The sequence below is a fragment of the Amblyomma mixtum genome, chromosome 7 (genome assembly GCF_055824585.1).
Source record: "Amblyomma mixtum isolate Tamu chromosome 7, ASM5582458v1, whole genome shotgun sequence".
Taxonomy (NCBI): domain Eukaryota; kingdom Metazoa; phylum Arthropoda; class Arachnida; order Ixodida; family Ixodidae; genus Amblyomma; species Amblyomma mixtum.
In genome coordinates, this window is record NC_143018.1 from 29980443 (window position 1) to 29993780 (window position 13338).

Below are 13338 nucleotides of genomic sequence, written 5' to 3' on the forward strand. Positions count from 1 at the left end.
CGGAGAGCACGGTCCTGGGCAGAATTGCAGCGTTTCAACGGCAGCGTTTCAACGAAGGCGAAACGCACATGGCACTCTTGTACTATGCAGTGGCAGGGCACGTTAAAGATCTGCACGTGGACATTATCCGTGGGCGTGTCCGAAACCAGCGGCCGTCGGGCGCGTCCTGACCCCATCTCGCTCTTCCTGGGAGACGCTCTGCTTGCCGCGGACCTGGTGATCAAGCGCAGACTGCTCCCTAAGGCGTGGCATGAGGTGGAGGCCAGAGGGCTCCTGGACATTTAGGAGCCCTCCGACGATGGAAGAAGCGTTTTTTTTTTTATTTTTGCTTAGTTTTGTGAAGTAGAGCTTGTCCCTTGTCCTTCCATGCGGTTTGTCTCCTCCTCCTCCTTGCGGTTGAGCATCATCGATACCGCGACCACGATGGCAATCACGATTAGCGCTGCTATGCAGGAAAGTGGAACCCAGAATAAGGGCGACGCAGTGAAAGGCGACTCCTCACTGGATTCTTTTGGTGAATCCATAGCTTGCGTTGTCGTGACCTCTTTGTCCGGGGCCCTTGTCGTGGTGCTCTGCGTCGTCGTGGCCTTTGTCGGTGTGGCTTTCGTGGTGGTAGCCACGGTTGGTTTAACAGCCCAAGGGGCGTAAAACACGGAAACAACGTTCGAAAGATTGGACTTGAGCCCATCACTGTTAGCCACTCGGGCTGCTAGGTTAGCGTCCCACATCCAGGCTCCATCTTGCCCAAGGAAGGAAAAGCTGCGCGGAAGTGACAAAGTGACGAAATGCCGGTCACCATATGGCAACGGATCCAGGTCGCCATCGACGACGTCGGCTTCCGTGATTTCAGCCTGGTTTTCGAAGTCGAATTTTAGGTCGTCATACTCTTTTCCGACTCGAATATCCACGGCGGAAGCTGCAAAAAAGTAACGTCGTTGAAGGGGAAGCAGGACACCATCCAGTGTGACGCCATCATAAGCTGTGCCACTGATAATCACTGATATAAGCGCTATGCTTTCGTTTCCCTCGCCAAGTTTTCACAGAAGTCATGTGACCATTCTGGCTGTATATATTTCACGACGGAACTTTAAAAGGGGTCATTCTTGGTGAGATTGCCATGAGCGTCTGCTTGTCCTCTTACATGAAATAGTCGTGGTGGGCCAAAAGGTGACGGAACTTTTTCCCAAATAGCTATCCTCACGCCATTTACATACTTATGTCGATGAAAGATACTGTGCTTAATGGCGTGCCGAAGATCCGGAGATATGTTTGTGATCCTCAATTCCGAGCTCGTCTACGCTAGTACCTTTTTCAGAGATGCATCCGTTGTGATGAAGTCAAAAAGTTGCGAACGTATAAATAAGTCTCTCTGCTGTGCTATCGGTTTCCCATTACATGTGTGTAATAGTCGAAGGGTTCAATTCAATTTATTGACTTTGCAACATGTATATAAAAAAATGGCTGAGGCTTAACTTGGTTAAGGCTGGAAAATGCGAAGCATCATCGTGTCGCGTAATTTGGAGGCGCACAACCACAGCGACGGCGCGAGGTGGGCCCCCGTTTCTCCACTGTCGTGACGTCATCGTGTCACGTGGTGTGATGTCATGTATCACGTGATTTGGAGGCGCACAACCACAGCGACGCACGAGGTGTGCCCCCGTTTCTCTACTGTCGTGACGTCATCGTGTCACGTGGTGTGACGTCATGTATCACGTGATTTGGAGGCGCATAACCACGGTGAAGGGCTGAAGTGGTAGCTAAAGTAGTATGCTTCGCAAAAAAATATAAAATTCCCGAGCAAATTGTCGTTATCCCGTGATATTCGTTCTGTTTTTTACTGATGAGAGGATTCGTGTTAAACCTGTCTGCGAAATTAAGCACAAATAATAAAAAACACCCGCAGTGATGCTGTGCAGCTATTGGGGCCAGCTGCTATCTTCGTTATGCTACCGAAAACACAAGGCGCTGCACATCACAAGCCATTTCCGGCATCCCGTCACTGCAGACATACGCGCATCTTTGGTGTGGGTGCTGGCTAACGCAATGGGAACTACAGTTTTTTTTGTTAACTACACGCGAAATTTCGGATTCACTATGATATGTGATTGAAAGCTTCAAGGGAGATATGAGACGGTTCTCTGAGGAGCCCGAAAGACAACCAACCGTTCTAATAACTCCTTTAAATATTCCTATAGTTTTCCACAGCACTACTGGATAATAGTATTGCGGCGATAGTGGATGGGAATTCAGTGCAAGAAGCGGTGTGTGTACTATAGCCTCATTAATTAAAATGTGGCGTTATATTACTCTGAAAGAATACACTTGTATGTAGAGAAGGTTTTCTGCGGTGGATACCAAACATCAACATAATGCAGCATGCGTGGAAAAAAAACAGATTTTTATGCAGTATTCAAGAATGCTGGGAACATAGCGCGAATAATGTCACGACAGTAGAAAAAAACCTTTAAAATGCTCCCCCGCCTCTCTCATCAGCCGTCGTCAGGCCTTCGATGAGACGGTCCCAAGGTTCGATTTAAACTTGCCCAGTTTTACATTTAGGAAATAAGTGGATTAAGCGCCTGTGAGCCCTATAGTACACATCTCATCTTGAAGTGCTTACCCTTTCCACAAGTCAGGTGAGCTCCTGGCCACGTCCATGTTACCAGCGCCAGGAGAGTGTTGTCCTTTCCCGGCCGCGTGTCTCTCACGGCGAGGTCCCGGATGCGTGCTGGAGGCACTTGCGCTTCCACGATATCTGTCGTGACAGTGAAGGAACCTCCGGACACCACCCTCTGGAAATCGTCCATTGTCTCCGCGGGTGGGCCGGTGGTGTCTTCGGTTTGGGTGGGGCTGTCGACAATCTCGAACATATCTAACGGGTACTCGGACGCCGGTTCAAATTTCGTTTCTGCGTGAGTCACAGTTGGCAAAAGGGGAATAAAAAGAATGGGGACAAGAATTCAGACCACCAGAATAGTTTGGAAGCCCAGAACAAAAAATTAAGGGTGATTACGATACCCCCAATGCCAAATTTGAGCGCGGCTCTCTAGGTGTTTGGATTTTCCGACATACTGAGGTAAGGAATTCGAGAGATCTCTATTTTCCACACACACAATATCTTCATGTCACGCTTCTCTAACAGTCTTTCATTGTCATGAAGGTGTCTTTGCGGTTACAGGAGTGAACAAAGCTATATTCAACCTGCTGCATCAACGTCTAGTTTAGTTCACATGTCAGCAGGGCACGTTAAACAACTCCAATTAGTCGATATTTCCGGGGCCGTTCACTACAGCGTCCCTCATAGCCTGAGTCGCTTTGGGACGTTAAAGCCCCATGAACCATAAACAAGGAAGATAACGCTGTGAGTGCTGGCAGACACAGACAGTCTGTCGCGTGCAGCGCATTACCCAGCACCACCCGTCAACGGAGAGGAGCGTTACCTCAATGAAGAAAAATTAACTAAAAGCTTTCAACTTTCCGGCTTCTATTCTCTCCTAGCGCTCTGCCAGGTAATCGAGCCTGCCATTGGCCGAGACGCCGTGGTCACGTGCTAACGCGCACTTTTGGCCCCACAGATGCCGGCGCCATTGTCGGGGTAGGCCTGCGTAAGGCTAAAAGGGGGAAAGTGAACCTCACGTCACATATGACTTTTAATGACGTCATTTCAACACGGCGTTTAGTTCGGGGCATTTCTGGATATTTTTTGTTTGAAAATCAGGTAAAACTGGCGTCGCAAAATTCTGAAACATCCCTAAACAAAGTTCGTAGGTCGCTGGCGTCTCCACGGTTGCCATCGCTGTCATCACGGTGGTTTTTCCACATGGGTGCGATGGCTGCTAACCGCGCGGTGCACTGACGCGTGAAGTAAGTGCTGTCGTCAGAGGCATCAAAAGTTTGTGCAATGGCGAGTGATGCTGACCGCACAACGTTCGGTCTTTTGCCCCAGTGCCCTAGTGTTCTGTTTATTATGTAAGCTTGCAGTGTGACTAGTTCTAGCTGGTGGTATGATATCGGAAGCCCGTAAAGACATTTTGCAAGGGGTTTCTTCGGCACCGTTTTCGTATTGCATCTCATGTTTGAAGCATTGGATGAGCGTGTCGAGAATTATGGTTTCCTTGTGTTGCGCGCAACTGTTTTCGACAGGTACGTATTGATAGGATGAGCACGGATGCATAATCTGATCTGTATTTCCTGTGCGATGTTTTATTTTGTAATCCCGTTTGGCCAGAGATCTTCGAAACAAAAGGCTTCAAAAGAAAATGTGGGTACTGGGAGCCTTTTGGCAGTTGCGGTACATACTGTGTTCCTGAAGTCCTGCATAATTGCCCACCGGTGACAAGCTGTACGCAAAAAAAAGGCACCCGAGTTCGGAAGGAAGGTGGACAAGACGAAATAGGCTAGCCTGTTTAAGGTACATTTCTTCGGTGTTACATGTTTAATATGCCTGCAATGTCTACCCGCGACTAGCCAAGGCAATGGATCACTTGGCGTTGACGCCCATATTGCGCAAAGCACACGGTAGGCCACAGCTGGTTTTCACGACGCCGTAGCGTTCCCCATGGAGAGACTTCGTAACGCGACGCATCATGCCACATGAGCTATAATCCGTGCGCCACCTTCTTCACTGATAGGCGTTTTGCGAATTTCGTAGTATAGTTATACCACCGAACCATTTTATGTCTTAGAAAGCTGCTTTTCATTTATTTATTTAATGAAGAGTTTTTATACCCATCAAGTAGAACTTGTGAAATTAACGTGGTTCTTGTGTAACGTTCAGCATTGGAATAAAGCGAGACAAGGCCGAAACTTGTTTTCCTTGCTCTGTCATTCATGTAGTGGTTTGTGATAAAGTGGGAGTCTAGGCTTTAGGCATCTGCGTAGCCTGTGTGGCCTTTGGGTTTGTTTAGAAATGATGTTGGGTTATTTCATGTTAAGTAACACAGAGGGAAATGCAAACACTCCGGACGATCAGTCTCTTGCGCTCTCAGTGTGTTACATCTTCTCAGCTTAATTAAATCCCTGTACGCAATGAATGCACTCCAAATTTCATTGCTGTTTTTTCTGTTGCTGCAGTTAGTAAAAACGCAGACTGGTCGGCAAGCTGGTATGACATAATAAGGCTAAAACAGCACACCTGCATAAGGAAGATGCTGTGTTTTGTCTCATCTTCCTTCATCCTTGTGCGGGTGCGCTGTTTTAGCCTTATTAGCAAAAGTATGCTCTACAGGGACGTTGGATGCCATACATGCCGCAATGTGCTGCATGAACTTTGTGCTAGCATTGGCAGCTAGTAAGGTTTCTTTTTGACATTAGCACTGTATAAATGAATATGATTTGTGCACCTACGTGAATAACATGCTGTCTTGGCCGTACATAGGCCAGTGGATCATCAGTGCATGAGGTGTCACATTAATTGCATGCCAGCTTTCACAGCATGTGGAGAGTTTTCAGGGGAAAATCTGTTTTGTTTGCACACGGCAGTGACTAGGCAAACGACCTTTAAATGGAAATGAGTTTGCTCTTTAGATGGCAGCTCTATGGGGCCATGGACGCTCAAAAAAAAGTAGACATGATCTTTTAATCTAAAGTCAAGAACCAGCATCAACCAAACATCAACACACCATGCAAGTGACATGCTTCTAGGCATACAGTGAATATCATAAAAATGCATGAAATGTAGGCATGGCTTGTTTACCTATATTTGGTTATTCCTTGTAGAGTGAAGCATATTCACAAATTTTTCTATGCTTCAAGGCAAATGTCTAAAATGGAGTGGGATTTCAGTAAGGAAACATATAAAATTGTCCACATAAGTATTACGTTTCCAGCTTGGAAAGTCGGAAAAAGCTGTGTGACTTTCTTTTCTAGCTGCATTCTAATATTAATTCCTCGCTTGACATGCCGCTGAATGGATGGATCTGCTGGTTGCTGACTCACTGGTTGTGTAACGTGTACAGTCAGAGCGTATGTATATCACGAGTGTGAGTCAACATGGCTAAAAGCACACTGCGAAAAGAGCTTGTCGATACATTTTTGAAGGTTGGCAGCTCGGTTTGCTGATATGTTTAGGTGATTTTTAAATTCTCAAAGATCAGTAGGTATTAAAAGAGAAGAAACAACAAAACTTTAGTTTTTTTCTTTCGGTTACAATGATGCGCAATAGTTTAGAAAATATAAATACCTGCACGCATTGCGAGAACAAAAAAAAGCATATTTAAAACTGCATTTTTCTCTCGCAATGCTTAGCTTAAACACCCGAACGACGACTGTGATGCCAGGGATGCGTTCAGGTCATTTGGGGCATGCAAAGACTGCAGTATTGTTGAACTGTGTTCATTGTTATTTAGATCAACTGGTACACGAACCTGCCTAACAGTTGGAATCGAATAAAATGAAAAGGCAGCGATTAGATCTGTTTTTGCATGCCCCACGTGACCTGAACGCGTAGCTGACATTAGCGCAGTCGTTCGGCTGCTAAAACCGAAGTCAGACGACCCAAGAAAATGTGAATGGCAATCAAGCGCTGTCAGTGAACCGATTGCTGTTTATTGAATTCATTTAGAAGGTAGAGGAAGTGAAACAGGCTTTGATACCGGTCGCCGCTGCACGCCTCCGTTATTCTTCAGGCCTGATAAAACAGACATGACCTTGATAATATGACGAATCTGTTCCAAATGTATTCTATCTAGATTGTTCTCACCATTCGTCATGGGCTGAAGCAGCGACACGCCTCTGCTAATATTGTAACCAACGTTTCGTCGATGTGGGGATTAAGGATTCAATATATACGAAAGAAAAGCGATGTTACATTACTGCACTGCACCCCTGCATTCCAGTGTCACCAATGTCGGCATTCGCTCGGAGTTGCATTGTGCTCGAATGACGGTACTTCTTCATTGCCTGGGGGGAGCCCGCGTGAATACACCTGCCACTGTAATTCATTCACTCACCAATACGAGTTGCGGTTATGCGAGTGCTTCAGAGGGAGATTGTGCCGAGTGCATGAAAACTCACCCGTAGACGCACCAAGTACTGACGTTTTGAACCAGGTATCTGAGCGCCTCTGCTGGAGCGCAACAAGAGTCGTCTTCTGGTTTGAGACCTCCGCCGTGACAGTGTATCGTCCCTTGCCTATGAACTGGCAGAAGTAGCCGGTGTAGGTGCCATCATTTTCGTCTACGTCGGCGCCTGGGAAGAAGTTCAGGAAAGGCATATGATGACAAAAAAAGGGAAAGTGAAATGAAGGTTGTAAAGAATGGGAGAGAGCGCAAGGAAGAAGTTTGGAAAGAAAGCGGGAGAGGTGGAAGCAAGAACGATGGAGAGAACGCGAGAGAGGGGATGGATGGTGGAGGGAAAAGAAGCGAGAGAGCGGAAGGAAGATGGATGTGTTTAGCTCCAGGGGAAAAAGTTTAAACTACAATGCTATCACCTTGCATGTAAATAATGAGCCCTTACAACATGTAACAAGTTCTAAATACCTAGGTGTGCATTTGATTCTGATATGCACTGGAGAAATCACACAAAACAAGTTTGTTCAAAACTTGCGTATGGATGCCATATTCTCCTGAAAGTGCGAGAATGTTTTCAATTCTCCGTTCTCCGTATATTCTATATTTTGCTTTTATACACAGTCAGTTAAGTTACTGCATAGAATCTTGGGGCAACACGTACCCTACATATCTTGAACCCATAGTTAAATTACAAAAGAGAGCTCTAAGAATTATCACAAACTCAAATTACACTTGTCCCAGCAGGCCACTATTTCAGTCGGCACATATTTTATCTTTACATTCTATCTACACGTTAAAAACAGCACAGACAATTCATAAAATACTGCAATTCAATGACCCGTTTCATCACAGTATCTTTATAACTCCTAAAAGGGACACTAGAGCTGCAAGTGCAAATCATTTTAACCTACCAATATGCCGCAATACTTACGGGAAAAGGTTGATTGAATTCAACGGTGCACAAATATGGACTGGCATCCCTAATGATGTTAAAATAAAAATTAATTTTTCACAATCTGTTAAAATATTTTTACTGAATCCGTAAGTTTCCGCCCGTTGAGATGTAAATTCTGTACCCAAATGACTGCAAAATTTGTTAATATTTAAGGTTACTGCGTACAAAGAATGTATGCATGATAACAAGTGTATATATTAGCTATGTATGTTGTGATTTTAAAATTTTGAAATTATTTATGTGAGAAGTGTTCTCTCCACCTGCCGCATTTTTGCAAAATATCATTGTGTTGGACCCGACATTAGCCTTGGCTGTGGGTCCAGTACCAATGTACATAGTTTGCTGTATTCATTTCTGTTTTCAAATAAAAAAAAGAGAGGGGATGGATGGTGGAGGGAAAAGAAGCGAGAGAGCGGAAGGAAGATGGATGGAAAGAAATCAAGAGATTGTGTAAGGAACAAAGACAGAGAGAGCAAGAAGGAAAGAACGAGAGCAGGAAGGAAAGAAAGGGAGGAAGAAAAGCAGGAAGACACAAACACAGGAAACACCAACGTAACAGACGTAACGACTTTTTTTTTGGTGGATCATAATATGCAGTGACTTCGGTTATCTCATTAATCCGCATAATATGACTCGGGCATTCCAGAATCAATTGTTATATATTTAACACAAACCTTTAATATGAAAAGAACAAATACGACAGTCCCGCATTTTCTCTTTATCGCGCTTTTTGAGCGTTAGGTAGTATAATGTTCCCTTCAAGTCTACTTATCGGATACGTTCAGGAGTTTGATAATCCGTTCAACTTTCTTGTATGGCTCACCACAAAAAACGCAGCAAAAAACACGCAGGACAAGGTCCGAGCACAGCCCTTGTTTAATAATGCAAGTCCAGTTTTTTAGCCGTTCATAGCGTTACACTGTTGAAGAGGTACGAATGTTTCTTACCATACCTAGCAATAGCTCTTACCACGTCCGTCGTCATGAAGAGGGATTTTTATCGCGTGCGGATCGTTGTTCGGGCGGTGAACTTTGGCGATGACCACGGCGTCCAGAACCGCCCTCTCGCCCTTGGTGACCTCGACATAGATCAATGCATCAGTGAACCTTTCCACGAGACGTTCCATCACGTTGCAGTCGATTCGTAACGGCTCGTCGTATTTTGTTCTTGCTTCGGTCTCGACCCCGACGTTGACCTTCACTGGGGCCGGGGTAGGACTCGTCACATGCAGTGTCCACGTTCCAACCTTGTAGGCACAGAAAAAGTGCCAGTAAGCCTTTGTAATGATGGTTGCTTTGTAATGCTGGGGAGATTTCTTTCTTAGAGGGCGCTTTCACGTCGGACATTTCATCCGGGGACCTTTTCTAGGCGCAGTTTATTTGCAGGTGTTGTATATTAAGTGCACACCTCGACAGAGTTGACGAAAAAAACTCCACAACATCGTAACGTGTGAACGGCCTACAAAGAAAGCTAGACGTAGAAATGGAAGAAAAAATGGCGGACATCTCCATCGGAAACTGCTATGGCGGAAATTCCTGCGCGAGTCACGTGCATGCGGCCTGCACTTGCGTGGGCACCGAACGCACACTTGATCAAGCCGGCTTGGACAGGGACCGCCATTCGCAGGTGGCAGCTAGGAAGTCTGGAGGCCATGGAGAGGAAGGGATCAAGGTAAATCCCACGATAGAGGTCGCAGTGAGAGCCAACAGATGGACAGAAAGAAAGTGCCTGAGTGATATCAGGAGGCAGAAACCTGACGTTAGGAGAGAGGGAGAGAGAGCACCCAAGTGCATACGGCTGGTGGCTCGAACATGAGGACGTGTGCAGGACATACATGGCGTTTCACCTAAGCCTTACAGAATTTTAAAATCAGGCTTTTTGAGTTAGAAGAGCGATTTCTTCGGCATACCATTGGCAGTGGTATAGTACATAAGAATACAGCTAAAACGTGCTAACTCGCAGGCTGGTTAACTCATGTTTAGTAGCTAACTTTTTAACTATTCTTGTTAGGCTTCTTAATTGTTGAAAGGCCTGTAGACCACCGCAAATAATATCTATATCAGTTTTCAGAATTTCGTAAGCGCGCTTACCATGGGCGCTGTGGCCCCACAAATTTTGGCTGCATCGCGTCAAAATGCATGCGCTTTTGAGGAGCTTGCAGGCAAAGCAACGTCTGCAGTCGACGGTGCTCGTCGAAACAGACAAATATTGTTGGGCCACAGCGCCGAGGGGAGCCACTTTTTGAAATTCTGAACAGTGATATTGATATTACGAATGCTGTGGTCCACCCCTCTTATTTAATAAGGAGCCTAACAGAAATGACTAAAAATTAACTTTTCAGTATTAGTTACCTAGCCTGCTGACTAGCACACCTAAGCTGCATTCTGATGTACTACACCACTGATAATCGGAAATCAAGAAAGGCGCTCTTGTAAGTCGAAATCCTCTTTTCAAAAATTGCGTAAAATCTTAAGGGAAACACCCTGTATAACAGGGCAGGGTATAGGCGACAGGCGAGTATCAGTCGTGATCTTCGCAGAATGTGGCAGTTAATGTGGTAATTGTAGCAGCGGGACTGAATGATGTCTTTTACACTGACGCTGCACAAGTGGCGGTAAGATTAGCCAAGGGAGTTGACGATAGGAAGGCAACAGCACATCAGGAGCAGATCCTGGTGTGCACACTACATTACTGGAGGTGATGGGACAGTACGAAGAGGTTGACAGAGATTGAATAGGTGGTAATCGGGAGACAATGATGGAGAAAGGTTTCGAAGTCGAAGAAATAAACAGGGATGTGCGTGGAACAGGCGTTGGTTCGGACGAGGCGGCCTTAATTTCAGTCGAAGGGTAGAAAGGCAGGTACTCAGCAGGTAGGATCAGCGTACACTGGTGGGCGAGTTAGTACGACATTCCAGGAAAAAGCAGTGCACTAGCACAAACACGAGTGAAGGAGGGACGGAGGCAAGAAGCGCAGTGTCTCGTCCCTTCTTCCCTCGTGTTTGTGCTAGTGCGCTGCCTTTCCCGCCGCCAAACCGGGTGTCAACGAAGGGAACCCGACACGTGCCTAAAGACCGCCCCGACGCCCAGCCACTCCTCCTCGCTCGACGCGCCAGGCTCATCACTGGGACACAAAGAAATTTAAGTGTGACTCTTCTTTTTGACTCTCTTCTCGCGTGTGTTTTGTTTTCGTTTTCTTTTTCCTCCTTGTTCTTTTGTCTCTTGTTTTCTTTTTCCCGTATCGTTTCAATACTTAAAATTAGAGTTTCCCTTCCTGCAAATGCCGCCTCATTTATTTCTTTCCTTTAACTCATGAATTTTAATGCGTAAATTCCACCTGCAGTCTTACTTGCTCACAATCATCTCGTTCTACGCCATGGTTCCCCTAAGGACCTTCTGAGCGACCGCGGCCGTGTCTTCCTCTCAGACACCGTCGAAGCCCTACTTCGCCAAAACCGCATTGTTCACCGCTCTACAACGGCCTACGACCCTCAAAGGAATGGCATTACTGAACGTTTCAACAGCACATTGACCGACATGATCGCCCTGCACGTTGCCTCTGACCACTCAAATTGGGACCTCATTCTCCTATTTGTGACATATGCTTACAACAGTGCAACACAGAGCACAACTGGCTTCTATCCCTTCTTTCTTCTTTACGGCCGCGAGCCTACCTCTACCATGCATACCATGTTACCGTATCGCCCTGATGTGTCCGTGTCTCTTACCCTTTCTCAAGCAGCGACTTATGCCGAAGAATACCGCCAGCTTACCGCTCTTTCACAACGCAAGACCAGAATCACCAGAAGCACCTTGGCGCCCCTACCAGTCCGCTTCCGTCATATACCCCAGACTCGCTCGTGTGGCTTTCGGTTCCCTCATCCAGTCCCGGTTTCACCACAAAACGCATTTCAAAGTACCACGCCCCGTACAGTGTCGTCTGCCAGACCTCTCCAGTGAACCACATTATTGAACCACTTTCTCCGCCCCAAGATGCGCGCCATCGTGGCCGTGAAACAGTGCACGTTGACCATCTCAAGCCGTACTACGATCCGCCTACCGTGTGTGCGGCCTAAGTTGGTAAGATGCCTCCTTTTTCGCCGGGAGGTAACTGTTGTGTAGCAGCCGCGCTTCCTCACTGTGGTGAACTGTGGGAGTGAAAGACGACGACGTTCCTTAGGCGTGAAGCTCACTCGCAGCCCGAACGCTTGGCCTGAACCTTTGCTGAACGTTGCAAACCGACCTAGGTTCTGCTGAGCCACAAGCCCCTCGTACATAGTTAATACCATGTAGTCAAAGGAAAGTTAGTTGATCGGTCTTTAATTCTTGAAGTCCTTACCGTCTCCTTTTTGTCAATTAAGATAGTGTTAGCGTTCTTCCAAGCTCCTGGTACGCTCGAGGTCACAAGGCATTCCTTATACAGCATGGCCGCACCAACTTAATTCACAATAAACTACCAAAATACTCTCTTTTTCAAACACACAAAACACTAGACAACTTCCACATTTACGAAAACTCAGACCAGCCTGGGACAAGGCTTCTTTATTACAAACGTAGCTTCAAACCTTTATCGAAACAACAAGGACCCTTACAGAAAATAAATCACGCGACAAAGCTTACAACCGCACAGTTCTCAGTCAAAACATATAGGCTTCATAGCACTGATAATTACGCCGGGGGGGGGGGGGGGAGGAGGGAAGGGAGGGGCACTTAATATTTTCTTAAATTTACTTTTGAGCTCAACGTCCACTCCAATAACCCAAATGTCGCAAAAGACGGAAGGAACAGCTATGAATCTCAATCAACATTTTTCCTTCATCTCCTTGAAATTCTTCAACATCTGTCCACCAGTAGCGAACATATTAAAGTCCGGCATTCTCATCACGCTTACTATATCTCCTAATTTTATACCTCCTGAAGTTATATCTAAGAAATTAATATATACCACCTTATTTGATATGATTAATCTTATTATCTCTATTAGTTATCATTATTTTAAGGTGCTGTTACACAAAAGGTATTATAAGTATATCTCCTAAAGTTATTATCTACCTTCATTAAGTGCCGCCGCCGTGGCTCAGCGGTTATGGTGCTCGGCTGCTGACCCAAAAGACGCGGGTTCGATCCCGGCCGCGGCGGCTAGAATTTCTTTGGAGGAGAAATTCTAGAGGCCCGTGTACTGTGCGATGTCAGTGCACGTTAAAGAACCCCAGGCGGTCGAAATTTCCGGAGCCCTTCATTACGGCGTCTCTCATAGCCTAAGTCGCTTTGGGACGTTAAACCCCATAAACCAAACCAAACTTACCTTCATTAAATAATAACTGTAACAGTCATTCCAATCGCTTCGACTCCAAGAGTACAGTTTTTTTTATTT

The 13338-nt window shown here is 45.9% G+C and overlaps 1 protein-coding gene across 1 annotated transcript in view; it reads right to left on the reverse strand.

Moving 5' to 3' along the window:
• Positions 1 to 329: 329 nt before the first annotated feature.
• Positions 330 to 13338, reverse strand: part of LOC149335516 (calcium-activated chloride channel regulator 1-like) — a 69192-nt gene continuing 56183 nt past the window's right edge. Inside the window, exons 14-17 of the mRNA XM_089553950.1 lie at positions 8935 to 9211; positions 7015 to 7188; positions 2621 to 2908; positions 330 to 916 (exon numbers count right to left, since the gene is read on the reverse strand). Of these exons, the coding sequence (XP_089410076.1) occupies positions 330 to 916; positions 2621 to 2908; positions 7015 to 7188; positions 8935 to 9211 (1326 nt within the window). The remainder of the gene's footprint in view (positions 917 to 2620; positions 2909 to 7014; positions 7189 to 8934; positions 9212 to 13338) is intronic.